The 17,569-nt window shown below is 43.9% G+C and overlaps 1 protein-coding gene across 15 annotated transcripts in view; it reads right to left on the bottom strand.

Moving 5' to 3' along the window:
* Positions 1–916: 916 nt before the first annotated feature.
* ARHGAP40 (Rho GTPase activating protein 40) overlaps positions 917–17,569 on the bottom strand; it is a 74,956-nt gene continuing 58,303 nt past the window's right edge. For all 15 annotated transcript variants that reach the window (XM_038370470.2, XM_038370474.2, XM_038370473.2 and 12 more), the window contains 9 exons: positions 17,364–17,455; positions 17,176–17,253; positions 16,738–16,897; positions 15,085–15,167; positions 13,753–13,959; positions 12,972–13,112; positions 8,159–8,319; positions 6,644–6,699; positions 917–3,195 (listed from right to left, as the gene is read on the bottom strand). In XM_038370470.2, the coding sequence (XP_038226398.1) occupies positions 3,089–3,195; positions 6,644–6,699; positions 8,159–8,319; positions 12,972–13,112; positions 13,753–13,959; positions 15,085–15,167; positions 16,738–16,897; positions 17,176–17,253; positions 17,364–17,455 (1,085 nt within the window). In that variant the 3' untranslated portion in view covers positions 917–3,088. The remainder of the gene's footprint in view (positions 3,196–6,643; positions 6,700–8,158; positions 8,320–12,971; positions 13,113–13,752; positions 13,960–15,084; positions 15,168–16,737; positions 16,898–17,175; positions 17,254–17,363; positions 17,456–17,569) is intronic.

Raw genomic sequence — 17,569 nt, 5'->3', positions numbered from 1 at the left:
TATATATATATATATATATATATATATATATTTAAAACAAGTACATCTCATTCACCATTACATTGGCCAATGCCCTTTGTGTTTTCATGTATAAAGAACCTCTATTGTCTCAAAGCACACTATTATACTTGCCATTTACATGTCAGATTTTCAAAAACGGGCACAAAATATCTGTAATTTGCATGCACAAGCCAGACAGCTGTACCTGCAAATGGATGAAGAGCATTTGAATGTTCAGTTAAATTAACTGGGCATGCAAATGAGGCATGCGTTTTGTATACATATTTGAAAACTTTGAAAAAAATTTAGCCCTAGATGTAGAGTATCCCTCCTTCTGAGAGCTCTAAATCGTTACCCCCAGCAACCAACTGATCGGCATTTCCCAACATTCTGAAGCGTTCATATCTTGCCATTTCTCTGAACAACTGGGCTAAGATTGGGAGAAGAGGGAAATGCAATGTCAGCTGCTTATCTGCTTGGGAGAGAGGGCGATCATTTGTTTGTATCTGGTAGGAATGCTCTGCTCCAGTTCCCGATTGAAGATATATTGTAATGACTTGTGAAATGCCACTAGACAAGTTTTACACTGAAAAAAATTGAATATATAAACAAAGACACCTAGGATAGTAGCCGATGGGTGAAGAAAAAAAAAAGAAATCCCCGTGATTTAGAACTACCAGGAGTGCATCTTACAGTACGAACACCTTTAATAGGAGGGCGTGAATGAGCTCATCTATATACTTCTAACTCCCACATCATTCATGAGATGGTACCCCGGTATCCAAAGACGTGCCACCATGCAGCAGCAGCTATTACTTTAGAATATTGTATTCATGTTTTGTAAATCTTGGCTGTGTTTTTGTTCTTTTGCTAATATTCATAACAATCACTTTGGCCAAGATTTTCAAAAGTGACCAGTAATTTGTGGCCCTTGGGTTTTAAGGGCCCAAACTAAGAGCAGCCTGATTTGCAGGAGTTGTGAAGCATCCATCCTCTGAAAACCAGGCCCCCCTAAGGTAACTTAAGTAATCCCCCCCAAACACACACACACAAACACACATTGAGGCACCATAGTCATTAGCCACTTTTGAAAAGCTTCACTTACAATTTCAGATCGTTTTTTATGCTCTTTAAAAGAGGATCAGGAGAGTGGAAGAAATGAAAGTAATGATCCCTCAAATCTGTGCATCTGCACATCATAGTTTTAATCTAAAAAACAAACAAACAAAACAAACAACCAACAACAACAGACATTCTCATATAGACAACATTTTAAAAAGTCAGCAGCGTAAATACAGGAACGACATCAGGACTAAGAAAAATTAAACAGAATATGGCTCAGCTGTTTCTCAAGCATCTTAATCCTCTCAAAAGAATTTAACTGGGATGGAAAAAGGAAAAGAAATCTATATCTGAAGTGCTCTTATAAGAAATTTTATGATTCCAAGACAGGGAAGAGCAACAGCCAAATATCAGCCTGAGAAAATAGTAAAGAGGATCAGTTCAGATGGCAATGGAAACAATTCAATTAGTTGAAGAAATAATACTGAGATCGTCGCCAGGGTGGATAAGGATGGGCCAAAGATGACTTTCTGAAATACACTTGAAGGACAGCCCTGTTTGTGCCACATGAATGTTTAGAATACATTATATTGCCTGCTAGGGGTAGAGTTAGGTGGATAGATTTGCTGCACATTCCACAGTCTATCATTGTGTATAGTGGGCTCCCTCATTCTTTAGGGATTTCAGACCACTGTGACACTTCTGAGGTATTCTTCCAGAGCTGCATTCCAGTTCCGATCTTAAGGAAGCCAGTACACAGATGTTTATGCTACCAGACAGGCTGTAACAATTCTGGGCTCTCCCGAAACCTACTGCATGCACACGCCAGAGTCATGGAAGATTGCAGCCAGTATAAAAGAGCCTGATTCAGTGCCCACAGTAGCCTTAGGGAATTTGTAGTCAAAGATGATCTCCACACATCACTTAGATTACTTTTACCCTGGCAAGGACTTTAAGAAGCTGCATGGAACTGTGGCCAAGTCAGACTAAGCCTCACATTAATGTTGATTTTGCGGGCTTTAACATATCTACCACACCCAAACCAAGCCCAGTTTGGCCCCTAGATCAGAAGTTCTTTGAAATACAATAAAAAAAATCCTCAAATACAGTTCCAAAATCTCTCCTCTGCCACCTTTTACCCTTGAGATTTCACAAAGATGATCAAGCAGCAAAACTAGATGCTGGTCTTCCTTTCAGTATTGGAGCACTTCACATCCTGGGTGTATCTATTACGATTTCCACTGTGAATTACCAAAAGGACATGTGCAGGGACAGGCAAGCACCTTGGCATGTCTCCTCTATCAGTTGGTCCCTCTGAGAAGAGCTGATACCAAGTCCATATTTTTCCAGAAACAATTAATTCTTCTTGTGCGCAGCTTTAACTGTAGATGTTACATGAAGAATGCAAGTCTCTCCTTACATCTGGCCACATCCATTAATCCCTCCACAAACAAAACCAAAAGCATCCTAACACTTTTTAGAGAAACCGTAAGACTTGAGGAGTGGAGGGGGCTGGGGAGAAACGAGTCTAGTTCTCCCAGCACTGTACATGTGACGCTCACTGAAAAGTCCATGAAACTTAACACATGCAACACAAGGAGACTAGATTGTTGATAGTGCTAGTTGATTTGACCATCTCTCTCCTCCAAAATGAGGACATGGTCAAAATAAAGAACAATGCAAACCCAAAAGGATTAAGAGACATTCTACCAGGTTCTTCCTCCAGGACAGGTCTCTCCTCCACTTTCTCTGCAGCTCTGCTTGCAGATGCTTTACTAAGAGTATTCACACCCTCTGGATTCTGTGACCTAATGTTGACTTCCGCTGGTTAGCAACTCTCAAGTGCTCTCTTTTTTCAGCCTGCTGTAACTAAAATAGTAAAAAACATTCCAAACCAACACTGCTTATTTCCCTCCAAAGTAACAACCTTCCTCCATTCTGGGATGCCACATTCATTAAGAAAAGTTCTAGCTTTCTGCTCCCACCCAGAATCTTGAAACAAAAGTCTGTTTTCACTCATGTTTTCCTAGAGCATCCGTGGAAAGGATGGATTTTGCTTTATAATCCATTCAGCATGGGGGTTGATCTGGTACAAGTCTAAGAGATATGTATCGGGGTCCAGGCAATGTTCACCTGTTGGATAAAAACACAAATTTTAAAGAGAAGTATTTTGCACCCTCAGTCCCATAGCTATTACTTTTTCCTGTGTGTAACACTATTCAAATTACATCAAATAGATATGTATAGCTAATTAGAGCAAACAAGTTCCATAAGTCAGTAATAGCTATCCTTGTTTTTAGAAGTGGACTCATCACAGATCAAGTTTTAAGAACTGATTTTCATTTGTGAACATGCAACTTTTTACCCATGCACTTCAGGACCATTAATGCGTGCAGATATGAGAGAGACAATTCCACCTCCGTGCTGGTGATGGGTTTTGCAAGTATGAAGTTCTATCACTTGTTTGTGCATTGCTGGAATCTGATCTGAGTCCTTCTCTGCATTAGAAAGTTTTACTGGTATAACAATTTGGTTATGGGACTGATTTATTTTACTGAAATAACTATACTGGTATAAGTCCTAGTGTGAACAATTATACTGGTATAAAAGAGATATAGTTATTCCCTTTCCCATACAGGAATAAGCTATATCACAATTACTGCACTCCCACTAGAGGAGTTGTTCCACTAATTATATTGGTGTATTTAAAGCAGTACAACTCTGAGTTTAAAGATAGCTTGAGTGTGCAGGCAGTGGTTTTGGAGAAGTTTAAGCACAGAAATGGGTTACAACCTGATCTTCCCTTTAAAAACATTTTTTAAATAATGAAGTTTCCTTACCTGTGTTACTAATGTTATCTTAGCTTATAAAGATGACAGAATTTGTATTATTTAATTTAGCTTTCACAATCTATGCTTTTTATTTCTTTTTTCATATCATAATGATAAATTAAAAGCCAGATTTGTAATTCTTACGTGTTTGTAGTCAATTTCACTTTCTAGTTCTCATGCACTAGTGAGTCTTTGAATTAATCACATTCCAATGCAATCTTTCAGAAATCAACATATATCCTTTTTTAAATCAATCAACCAGAGATCAGATTACCTTTTACTTTCCTTACACAGTTCTGCCGCGTATAGAAATGGCAGACCAGAATAGAAGCATTAAGAGTAATGTAGCAATTTACTGACTATATTAACTATGGGAGTATGGCCCTGACTCAGCAAGGTAATAAGCATGTGTCTAATGTTAAGCATGTGAGTATTTCTCATTAAAGTCAACATCATGAGCTTAAAGAGAGGCATGTGGTTAAATACCTCACCCTCTAATACTTACACGTGACAATTTGTCTTACCAACAGTTCTGTGTATTTTTAATAAAGAGCTGGCAGCTAACAAAACAATTAAGTTCATTCTAGATTATGAATAATTTTCCCCAGTGTTGTGTGTGTTTGTTTTTAAGTTCTGGGGTAAGTTGACAGTGTCCCTTGGAATAAATGACGTTTACTGGGCCATCCTCCAGCATATGACTTGGTAAAGTTTCCTGAACAGATATACTCTTGTTGCCAATTTAAGTCACTACAGAGAACCAGCCTACCATCCTCATTCCTAGCTTTGGTCTTTTTTCATGATAAAGGCACTATAACACAGTATTAATAGCCAGGAACTTTAGTGCTGGTAAAGACCTTCACACAAATCACTCGCAGCCTTTGGATCTGGTAGAAAGGATTTAGTTGCTTCTATCAAGCAGGCAGAGTCCTTTGTCTTTTGTTGATATAATGGAGACGCATTAAAGGCAGACCTCTGCTGGTAGATCGAATTATTCTTCTGACAATCCTGTAACCCATTATAGATGGGCAATACAGAAACTCCATCTTCATGCTTAGTCCATGTTGCCTCACCTCCATGTCCTCTGTACTCATTAGGAGAGACCAATCTTTAAAGATTCATAATACCATAACAAACCTTATCAGTCCTCACAAGACAAGCAGTGACCAACTAGAATAGGGGTGGGCAAACTTTTTGGCCCGAGGGCCACATCTGGGGGGAAATTGCATGCAGGGCCATGAATGTAGGGCTGGGACAGGAGGTGCAGAGTGCGGCAGCGGGCTCAGGGCAAGGGCTTGGGGGCTCAAGGCAGGGGGACAGGGTGAAGGACGGGAGCAGGGTGTGCCAGTGGGCTCCAGGCAGGGGTTTGGGGTGCAGGAGGGATGCGGGGTGCCACAGGAGGCTGGGATGTGGGGTGCAAGCTCCAGTCTGGTGCCGCTTATCTGGAGCGGCTCCAGGGCGGCAACAGCATGTACCGGGCCCAGGGCAGGCTCCCTGCCTGCCTGTTCTGGCCCTGCACTGCTCCCTGAAGTAGTCAACACCTTGTCCCTGCAGCCCCTGGGGGAGGGGGGCAGAGGGCTCCGCGCATTGCCCTCTCCTGTGGGTACCTCCCCTGAAGCTCCCATTGGCCACAGTTCCCTGTTCTCAGCCAATGGGAGCTGCAGGGGGAGGTACCCACAGGTGAGGGCAGCCCTTGGAGTCCTCTATCCCACTCCCCCCGAGGGGCCGCAGGGATGTGGTGCTGGCTGCTTCCAGGAGTGGCACGGGGCCCGCAGCACCACGGAGGTGGCAATCCTGCAGGCTGGATCCAAAGCCCTGATGGGCCACATCTGGCCCGTGGGCCATAGTTTGCCCACCCCTGAACTAGAACCTTGAACTTGTTGAGCCAGCTGCTATCAGGGAAAGACAACCCAAACAGGTGTTACTGGTTCATTAGCGAGCAAGCCTTCCAGTAGCATTAGCCTTCTCCTTTAATATTTAATAGATGATACTGTACATCATATTATGGTACAGGATCATGTTACTAATGCTGCAGACTCGGTCTTTAAACAGGATGAGGTGTACAATGGAGACTGACTCACAAGAATAAAGTTGGGTTTGGTTAGAAAACCTGTATGTGAATTGGAGGATGGCAGAGGATGGGATTGCATTGCTCTGGATATCTGTGTAACTTAGGGTTAAAGCCACAAGCAAGCTCTGCAGAAAGAACTTGTGCCAGAACTATTCAGAACTAGTGCCAGAAAAGCCTTTGTATCACCATGAAAAGAAGTAGACATGTACCTTGTTCTGCTGCATTTCAGAGGAGTTTCTTTAGAAAGCATAACTATTTTAGGGTCACATTTTCAAGAGATCTCTACTGTAGGCACCTGCACCAAGTGGACCACTTTTACGAAGAGCTAAGCACCCACAAGCTCCCATTGTTCCAAATGGCCTTGTTCTCAAGGGGAGCTGACCACAACTTTGGAATGTCTGGGCTTTAACATTGCTTAATGGGCCCATTTTTTCAATAACTCCCCTCTATATCAAGCTGGATTGTCTGGGTAACCACTTCGAGGACTCTTTGAACCGCTTAAGTGGCAGAGGGTCTCGTATGGGCCCTATGTACTTGGGGTGAATTTCACCCATGGGGAGAACGGTTTTGATCCACCTTTATCAGAACCCACTCCCCCAGCCGGATTCTCTTTCTTAATTCCCCACTAACGCCCCAGCACCAAGAAGAGATCTGTAGTTGTTCAGCATCCAATCTCACATACTTATATTGCCGCCTACTTCGTAGAGGAGCAGGTTCATTGACTCGACAGCACCATTACTGCAGGAGACAAAGAAGAAACACAACATTGTAATTGGGCTTTGCACAAGGCAGGCCGGAACAATCGCATCCAACTCAGCAGTTCATGTTTCTAAGGACAGCAGGGGTAAGGGAAGCTACAGGGCATAGGGCAATAGACTCCCCTTATGCTCTAGGAGTGCAACTCTTGAAAAGCTCACCCAAGAATCAAGACTGAAGCAAGGCAGACATTCTTCACTGCTATAAGACCCACAAGGGCTGGCAAAGGACTAGCTTCTCAGACAGAAAATAAAAGGCACAAAATCAATGTCTATCAGCAGCGTCCACCTTGGACTGACAGCCTATTTGAGCAGCACTCGTCTGTGTAAGGAACACTGCAGCAACCTTTGGCAGAGCCGGCAGCTGGTCATTGGGATATTAGTGCTAATGCTTTCCAGTCTAACGTGACAGCTTTGATTGCCTTCTCCCCTGCTCTCCTAAGCCTGGACATACCCTGCTTAGGGATGTGATGTAAGAGATGCATCAATGTGTGCTTCCTGAAAACACTGCCAGATACAAGAAACTGTCTGGATTAGCACAAAGGGTGATATTTTGGCTGCTAAGGAAAGCTGACACCACTTCTCCTGGTTTACTGCAATCTTTGAAATGGAAGCCAATAAGGGCTCCCCACAACCCCTGGAAGGGCATGCACTCCTCATCCCCAAGAGGATCTTGCATGTATTGTTACAGTTCACCTGCTCTATAGCAACCTGGGGGCAGCAGACCAATAGCTGCTCCACATCCCCAAAAGCCCATATGATGACGCAGTCACAATTCAAAAGGAAGATTAGGGTTTCCTCTCCTTCCCCCACACACACTTCGAAAGGTTTAAACAGCAAACCAGAAGGAGTCACTGAATGTAATCACTATATAACAGAGGTGGGCACACTAGTCCCCGGCCCCTCCTCTGCTGTTCCCCCTCCCCCGCAGCCTCAGTACGCCGCCGGCGCAATGCTCTGGACAGCCGGGCAGAGCAGTTGCAGAGCCGCAGCCTGACCCGGTGTGGCTGTAGCATCACCAGCCACCAGTGCTCCTGGCAGTGCAATAAGGGGGTGTGGGGGTTGGATAGAGGGGGTGTTAGATAAGGGGGAATTTGGGGTGGTGGTCGGGGGCAGGGAACAGGGGGGGTTGGATGGGGCAGAGGTCCTGGGAGGGGCAGTCAGGAATGTGAGGGGGTTGGATGGGGCAGCAGGGGGTGGTGGATGGGGCAGGAGTCCCAGGGGAGCCGTCAGGAGGCAAGAAGCAGGGATAGGAGGCGGGGGCCGGGCCACACCTGGCTGTTCGGGGAGAGAGCCTCCTCTAACTGGCCCTCCATACAATTTTGGAAACCCGATGTAGCCCTCAGGCCAAAAAGTTTGCCCGCCCCTGCTATATAACCTCTTTCTCCAGCCTCCCATTCCTGCAAGAGAAACATATGGAAACACAAGAAAAGGCCTTTTACCGTTTGATGAGGCTGACTTTGTTGACAATACTCCAGCCGTTCTGGCTGAGGTGTTTCTGAAACTGCCTTAGGACATCTGCAGCTTTGGTTCCATTGTTCAAATGAACCTCCAGTGAATCCTTCAGTAACAGAGATGTCTGGACTTTCACTGTCTTGGAAGGCTAAAAATAAAGGGTGGGGGAAGAGAAATGGTTTTAAAAGAAAGACACTAACAATTTGAAACAAGATGCCAGTTTTCTAAACAGAGATGGGAAATCATTGTACAAGTACAAATCCAACGGCCCATTGATGGGATTTACACCAGACTGAGATGTGAAAATACAGAACTGTCTAAAAGTGGTGAAGATTAAAGAGATCGACTTCTGTTTTAATATTAGGAGTACTTGTGGCACCTTAGAGACTAACAAATTTATTAGAGCATAAGCTTTCGTGAGCTACAGCTCACTTCATCGGATGCATTTGGTGGAAAAAACAGAGGGGAGATTTATATACACACACAGAGAACATGAAACAATGGGTTTATCATACACACTGTAAGGAGAGTGATCACTTAAGATAAGCCATCACCAGCAGCAGGGGGGGGAAAAGGAGGAAAACCTTTCATGGTGACAAGCAAGGTAGGCTAATTCCAGCAGTTAACAAGAATATCAGAGGAACAGTGGGGGGTGGGGTGGGGGGGGAGAAATACCATGGGGAAATAGTTTTACTTTGTGTAATGACTCATCCATTCCCAGTCTCTATTCAAGCCTAAGTTAATTGTATCCAGTTTGCAAATTAATTCCAATTCAGCAGTCTCTCGTTGGAGTCTGGTTTTGAAGCTTTTTTGTTGAAGGATAGCCACTCTTAGGTCTGTGATCGAGTGACCAGAGAGATTGAAGTGTTCTCCAACTGGTTTTTGAATGTTATAATTCTTGACGTCTGATTTGTGTCCATTCATTCTTTTACGTAGAGACTGTCCAGTTTGGCCAATGTACATGGCAGAGGGGTATTGCTGGCACATGATGGCATATATCACATTGGTAGATGCGCAGGTGAACAAGCCTCTGATAGTGTGGCTGATGTGATTAGGCCCTATGATGGTATCCCCTGAATAGATATGTGGACAGAGTTGGCAACGGGCTTTGTTGCAAGGATAGGTTCCTGGGTTAGTGGTTCTGTTGTGTGGTGTGTGGTTGCTGGTGAGTATTTGCTTCAGATTGGGGGGCTGTCTGTAAGCAAGGACTGGCCTGTCTCCCAAGATCTGTGACAGTGATGGGTCGTCCTTCAGGATAGGTTGTAGATCCTTGATGATGTGTTGGAGAGGTTTTAGTTGGGGGCTGAAGGTGATGGCTAGTGGCGTTCTGTTATTTTCTTTGTTGGGCCTGTCCTGTAGTAGGTGACTTCTGGGTACTCTTCTGGCTCTGTCAATCTGTTTCTTCACTTCAGCAGGTGGGTATTGTAGTTGTAGGAATGCATGATAGAGATCTTGTAGGTGTTTGTCTCTGTCTGAGGGGTCGGAGCAAATGCGGTTATATCGTAGAGCTTGGCTGTAGACAATGGATCGAGTGGTATGATCTGGATGAAAGCTAGAGGCATGTAGGTAGGAATAGCGGTCAGTAGGTTTCCGATATAGGGTGGTGTTTATGTGACCATCGCTTATTAGCACCGTAGTGTCCAGGAAGCGGATCTCTTGTGTGGACTGGTCCAGGCTGAGGTTGATGGTGGGATGGAAATTGTTGAAATCATGGTGGAATTAGTCAAGGGCTTCTTTTCCATGGGTCCAGATGATGAAGATGTCATCAATGTAGCGCAAGTAGAGTAGGGGCATTAGGGGACGAGAGCTGAGGAAGCGTTGTTCTAAGTCAGCATAAAAATGTTGGCATACTGTGGGGCCATGCGGGTACCCATCGCAGTGCCGCTGATTTGAAGGAATACATTGTCACCAAATGTGAAATAGTTAAGGGTGAGGACAAAGTCACAAAGTTCAGCGACCAGGTTAGCCGTGACAGTATCAGGGATACTGTTCCTGACGGCTTGTAGTCCATCTTTGTGTGGAATGTTGGTGTAGAGGGCTTCTACATCCATAGTGGCTAGGATGGTGTTTTTAGGAAGATCACCAATGGACTGTAGTTTCCTCAGGAAGTCAGTGATGTCTCGAAGATAGCTGGGAGTGCTGGTAACGAAGGGCCTGAGGAGGGAGTCTACATAGCCAGACAATCCTGCTGTCAGGGTGCCAATGCCTGAGATGATGGGGCGTCCAGGATTTCCAGGTTTGTGGATCTTGGGTAGCAGATAGATACCCCAGGTCGGAGTTCTAGGGGTGTGTCTGTGCGGATTTGTTCTTGTGCTTTTTCAGGGAGTTTCTTGAGCAAATGCTGTAGTTTCTTTTGGTAACTCTCAGTGGGATCAGAGGGTAATGGCTTGTAGAAAGTGGTGTTGGAGAGCTGCCTGGTAGCCTCTTGTTCATACTCCGACCTATTCATGATGACGACAGCACCTCCTTTGTCAGCCTTTTTGATTATGATGTCAGAGTTGTTTCTGAGGCTGTGGATGGCACTGTGTTCTGCATGGCTGAGGTTATGGGGTAAGCGATGCTGCTTTTCCACAATTTCAGCTCGTGCACATCGGCGGAAGCACTCTATGTAGAAATCCAGGCTGCTGTTTCGACCTTCAGGAGGAGTCCACCCAGAATCCTTCTTTTTGTAGTGTTGGCAGGAAGGTCTCTGTGGGTTAATATGTTGGTCAGAGGTGTGTTGGAAATATTCCTTGAGTCTGAGACGTCGAAAATAGGATTCTAGGTCACCACAGAACTGTATCATGTTCGTGGGGGTGGAGGGGCAAAAGGAGAGGCCCCGAGATAGGACAGATTCTTCTGCTGGGCTAAGAGTATAGTTGGATAGATTAACAATATTGCTGGGTGGGTTACGGGAACCATTGTTGTGGCCCCTTGTGGCATATAGTAGTTTAGATAGCTTAGTGTCCTTTTTCTTTTGTAGAGAAGCAAAGTGTGTGTTGTAAATGGCTTGAGTAAAACTATTTCCCCATGGTATTTCTCCCCCCCACCCCACCCCCCACTGTTCCTCTGATATTCTTGTTAACTGCTGCAATTAGCCTACCTTGCTTGTCACCATGAAAGGTTTTCCTCCTTTCCCCCCCCTGCTGCTGGTGATGCCTTATCTTAAGTGATCACTCTCCTTACAGTGTGTATGATAAACCCATTGTTTCATGTTCTCTGTGTGTGTAGATAAATCTCCCCTCTGCTTTTTCCACCAAATGCATCCGATGAAGTGAGCTGTAGCTCATGAAAGCTTATGCTCTAATAAATTTGTTAGTCTCTAAGGTGCCACAAGTACTCCTTTTCTTTTTGCGAATACAGACTAACACGGCTGCTACTCTGAAACCCGTTTTAATATTGTAGCCAAGGATAGAATTGTTGGTCTTGGATATAATTTGGAACAGAATTAAGCATGGGTGCCCTCTGGTGGGCCTGAGTGGCATGGGCATTAAAGCTGGTATAGAAACTTTGACGTAGCTATCTTCTGTCAGAACAGTCAGTTCCATTGAAATGGAAAAGTTTAGTGAAATTGGGTTGATTTTGCCGGAATTTCATTTTTGGAAGAAAAATGGAAAAGGAGTTCTGAAAGCACTGAAATGCCCCATTGCAACATTTTCCAAACGAAACATTTTGATTTTTTTATTTTCGTTTAGAGAATTTCAAAAAAATTTCAGTTTTGGTTCCAATCAGAACAAAGCCAAAATGTCAAAGTCTCAAAATCCTTCGTAAAACTGAACTTCCGTTCCCTGCACAGCCCTTTAAAAAAGTTTTATAATGGATGTCCGAACGCACACAGTTCTTCCTGCTTCAATTATACCTCTGTTTGCTCCATACCTGATGGATAGTTGCCAACTCTAGAAAGCAGCAGCTTTTCAACAATGATAAATCCCGCATTATGGAATGCATGTTGAGAGTGACCTGTCCCTTTTGTTTAATTGATTTGTGGTTTCTAATTGTTTAATAGTAAAAGCCAAAATTTGCAAGTACACCAGTCTGTGCATCACTTCCTAACTTTGGCACATTTTCCCTTAAAAAAAAAAAAAAAAAGAGCGAGACACACTCCCATTTAGTAACTGTTGTTTTAAATATAGTTTGAAAAGGATCCGTCAGCACCAATGGAAAAGAAATCGGTACGGAAACAAGTACAGTGAATCACTATTGTTATTCGTATTATCTCACTGCCTACAAGCCCTAGTCATGGACCTATTGTTTGCTAATATACAGCACCACTGCATGCACCTGTACTCATTAAGGCTGGTGTCATGCAACCCTACTGATCAGAACAAGTGTTTGGAAGCACAAAAGCAGGGTAGGAGAGACTGACAGGTACCTGAAGGCTGCTGCCCTCACCTCTAGGTTTCTAGGATTTCTAGCTGGCACTTGTAATAAAAGCCAGTGTGTATCAGTAAGATGAGCCGGTATGTCCATTGTGAGCATAAAGGGCCAGACCCTCAGTTGTGTCAAGTTTACACTCAGTGCAGCTGAGAAGACAAGATTCAGCCGCCAACATTTCAGATTTCCCTCCTCACACACAAGCCTGAGAGCCCATGGCATCTAGGCCACAGCATTTGCGCAATTTAGTAAGGGGAATTGGGCGTGTTTTGCAGCAAGCCAGTGAGATGAATTTTTGAGGAGTCTGTTGTAATGTCTTTGTCTGTTTCTCTTAAAATGTTGTTTAAGGAGAAATTTAACCCCTTGGCATACACTCATCGCTCATGAGGGGATCTTTAACAGGAAATCCTCATTTAACTCCATCCTCAGAGGGTTCAGCTTACTTACTTCTGCCTGGTTTTTCTCCACTTTGTCCTTGTCTGTGTGAATCTTCCGTAGCAAGTTTTTGATTCGTTTGTCGTAGAACTGGTACCTCCGGCTGCTGCTCTCATTCAGTTTTCTCACTTGAGCTACCAGGAAAGAGGATATCTAAGGGAAATAAAAACAAACCAATAAATAGAACCAATGGAGAGGGGCGTGTGGATGGATAGATTCAAGGACTAGACAGTCATTCTATAAAGATACTTAGAAAGCACTGGGCTCCAATATACGTTGACAGTTACACTGCTGCATGCGCAAGTTTTCCCTACATTGAAAGGTTGATGGGGTTAAGTAGAACATGGTGAGTGGGGGGTGGCACATCCCCACCCACTTTCAACCCTGAGGAAGAAGAATGCCTCCTAGAGTATCTCCAGAAAGTTACTCCTGCAATGTCCAGTGCTCTTTAGGGGACTTTTGGTGGTGTTGTTTCTTTTTAAAAGGGAGGATTTGTGGCTTTATGCATATCACCTCCACAGGCCAGGTCACCTGTATTGAAATTAGAGAGACTTTCAAAGACTTCTATTGTAAATAGGAAAAAGCCCCTAAAAAACAAACATTCCATAGACATAATATTTTGCCTATGTGCCTTCAGAACAGCAAAGACAGCAACTGAGCTTAGCCAAACAACTTTTGTCTACAGAGCTCAGTTTCCTTTAAGATCTCCAGGATTATCTCATTCTTCTGAGTCACGTCCCAGTCTGGTTAATGCACAGGTTGCTATCACCCAACGAACAGCCACGTGACTTACAGTCCAAAGCAAGTCTTGGTAACGGATCATCATCCGCACAACGTCAGCTGCCCCCTCTGCCAGCTGCTTCTCCTTCCCTTCTGGGATCTTATTCACCAGTCCTTTATGCATGAAGAGATTAGGAGCGATGACTGTGGAAACATTCCAGAGATTCATTTTGTTCTTTTTCTCCCTAGCAACCACTTTACTAAGAAATTCCAGCAGAGTCTGAAAGAGGGAGAAAGACATGTGTTTTCAAGACATCTGTGAACAGTACAATTCAGCAAACCTGCTTGGGCAAGTGCTGCGTGGCTTAGTTGTTTAATGTCAATAGCCTTTCATTTCTGGAGACCTGAAGGCAAATCACAAGCGTAAGTGGACTTGGTGGTCAGGTCCTAGCGCTAAGAAGTCATCAATTAGTTGTACCAAGCTGTGATGGTGGCTTTTGGGGGGTCAAATCCATAAGTGAGGAAAGACAACAAGGCAGACAAGGTCTTCTTTCCTGACCCATGGCAGGCTGCATCCTTTGGAATTCACTCTGAATTTCAGATTCCAAAGACCTCTCAAAATTCAAAGCTTTACTCAGATGAAACAGACAAGCGTATCCTGTTTCTACCCAAAACCATAAGCCATCCCAAGCTGCCTCAGAACACTAGATCATTTGACCAATTGAGCCTGAGTTTTAAAGTTGCAATAGTTCTGCAGGACTATGGAGATATAGCACCTTGATCATCTGGAGGCGGCAGTATCAGCTGACTTGGGAGATACTTGTGGGAATTAAGGACATGGCTTCTGCAGTACTCCGGACACCTGGGTCCCCAAACTGCGAAAAAACAGAAGTAAAAGCCAAATGTCCTGAACTGCCACAAAACATTCTCTTGTTCAAAATTAGCTGCACAGGTGAGGAAGGGATTTTAGTGCAGTCTGATCCGTAGGGGGTAGAAAGTTAAAAGTTCTACAGCACTTTTTTCCATGTTTTAAACTGATATTATATAAGAATCACAAAGATCAGCTGCATCTTGGTATCCAAGAGCTAAGGAGACTTTGGCCAATGGATATTCTAATAGGAAGAGCCAGATTTTTAAACATGGGCATAAGAGATGCACCCTGACAAGGCACAACTCCTGCTGCTCCTGCATTTGCATTCATAAACTTGGCAATCCCACTCAACTCACACAGGAGTTTGTTTGGCCCCAGGCATCCACACCTAGACAAGTTAATGGAGTTGATACGAGATCAAAAGGAGAAGTCCAGATTGCTTATACATCTCTTTACATGAGGTATTAAGACATAGGTTCTCTGGAAGGATTCACATTCTCTCACACAACTGATACAGTAGAAGGTGGTTATTACCTTTAGAGTGTTTCTATTGGGCTCTGGCAGAATCAGGATAAGCAGGTTGAGAGCTTGCAATCTCTGCTTCAGGTCTGGGATATCTATAGGAGGGAGAATGTACTATGTCACATCAAACAGCAACAGCATACATGCAAAATAATCTGAGTCTAGTTAAATATCTAAATCCACCTGGCTCCCACATGGAATCAGAGTTCTGAACATGCTGGTGCCCTATTATGAAACACATACCACGAATATGGGAAAAAACACAAGAGTAAAACTTTCCAAAGAATCTAAGTGATATAGGGCTTGTCTCCAAGGTACTGCAGTCTCGCCTATGGGGGTATGTACTATAGAACCCTCTAACTGCCCTGTATTTAGTTTGCTTTAGTAGAGTCTATAAAGGACAGTTAAAGCACTCTACAGTTCACACCCCCAAAGTTCAGACTGCAGCACCAGGCAGACTAGCCCTTAGAAGCCTGAAGCCTACTGACTCTCCATGAAACTTCAGAGAGTAAGTCAATTTTGAAAAATGGCAATTAGGTTCCTAAATCTGAGGGCAAAGTTTTCCAAAGAACCTCAGTACATTATTTTGATTCTAGGATAGGTGCTACTGAAATGTGAGGCTGTTTTACAGAATTAACTGAGCTCACAGCATCCCTGTGAATAGATAGATTATAACCATTTCAGAGATGGGGTAACAGAAGCACTGAGGTTGTGATTTGCTTTAATTAAGATAGCAACTCTGTGGCAAAGCCACTAGCAGCACCCAAGAAACCAGATTCCTAGAATGTGCTCCAACCGCTACTCCATATTTTCTCCAGAGGCAGAGAGACAACAAGTACAGAAAACTAGGGAATGAGTGAGTTTTGGGCGACAGCATTAATAAAAATTAACTAATTTAATAATGCATTTATATTCCACTACAGCAGCTGCAAGACTTGAAAAATACACTACACTAGATGGATTGAAAAAGTAAACTGGTGCCACATTCTTCTGTGTTTATGGAAGCAACACGTTTTGAGACAAAAGTCATGTTCTATCTGAGAACCACAACAGAAAGTGAGAGAGAGTGTGTGTGTGTGTGTGTGGGGGGGGGGATGTCTTGTCCAGAGGTGTGCAATCCATGTGTTAAGGCAGGCTATGGAGGACGTATTGTGGTCCATGGAGTGTGGTGGTGGTGGGGGGAACGGGATGGGACAAAGAACTGGGATTCAGGAGAGCTGGTGTCTATTCCTGGTTCTGCCACTGACCTACTATTTGACCTGGAGCAAGTCACTTCCTCTGTCTGTGCTTCTATTTTCCCTCCCATCCTTTATCAGTCTTATCTTAAAGGCTAATTTTTACCATGTGTTTGTACAGTGACTGGTACAACAGGGCCCCATATCGGGTTGTGGCCCCTAGGTGCTATGGTTACACCAGTAATAAATAATACTATTGGGATACTTGAGTGCCATGCAAACAACTTTCGTACACTATTGGAAATAAGAAAGAATCTAGTGTTTTCAGCACACTGGGTGCAGCGTCCGTATGTATTTGACTGATCCTAGTTCACATCTGTCTAGAACACAAACGCTTATGTGGCACATATCAAATAAGAGATCACAAGACGAACAGAGCTTTGAAAAAAACCAAGGCTGCTAAGACCAGGCTGCTTGGAAAAGGACTCACTTTGCACAGCAGCGAACGCCGGCAGATACTCGGCTGTCAACAGAGGGGTGGGCAGCTCTCGAATGAACCTCTTCAGTAAGCCAGACACATCGTTCTGGCGGACCTCATCCCAGCGGAACAGACCAGTATAGAAGTCACTTTCCAGCTTTTCTTCCAGGCTCTGTATAGGGAGGAAACACCCCATCACTTTCACTAACTAACAGAATGGGAATCCAACCGGGGGATCTTGCACAAGGCAACCCCTCAACAATGCACACACTGCAGAGTGCCTCACAACGTAGACTACTAGCAGGCTCTCCAGCAGTGAGTTTTCCCTATTGTGTTGGCAAGGTGTGCGGGGATTGCTTTAAATAAGGCTGATACTATAAACAAGGCTCATGCAACATGATCACTTGACATGTAGTCCCGTACTTTACAGTATTACACAAATGATTGTACCTTAATCCTGGTCTGGGACCCAGAAACTCTCAGGATGCCTTCAGTGTCAAGCCCTTTCTTTTCCAAACATGACAGCAACTACAAGGGAAACAGAAAGCTCTCAGCTAAAGATCTGAAGGCAGCTGTTTCAGCTTATGGTTCAAGACCAAGGAGCTATCACGTGCAAGTGAACTCTGAAGATAACTTACTGCTTGGAGAATCAGCGGGACCTTGGTGTTGGGGATGAGTTTTTGGTCATTTTCCAACAAAGTGCTGAGTGGAACTCCAAAGAGTCGATTCTCTGCATTAAAGGACAATACAGGTTGTAATTCTTTACTACAGTTATAAATCAAAAGGGGCATTTCTTCTATTGCAACCAAGAACTACACTTTATCAATATCCAAGTTGCTGGAGG

This window comes from Dermochelys coriacea, chromosome 13 (assembly GCF_009764565.3).
Source record: "Dermochelys coriacea isolate rDerCor1 chromosome 13, rDerCor1.pri.v4, whole genome shotgun sequence".
In the NCBI taxonomy this organism is placed as follows: Eukaryota; Metazoa; Chordata; order Testudines; family Dermochelyidae; genus Dermochelys; species Dermochelys coriacea.
This window is presented reverse-complemented; position numbering and strand designations above follow the sequence as displayed.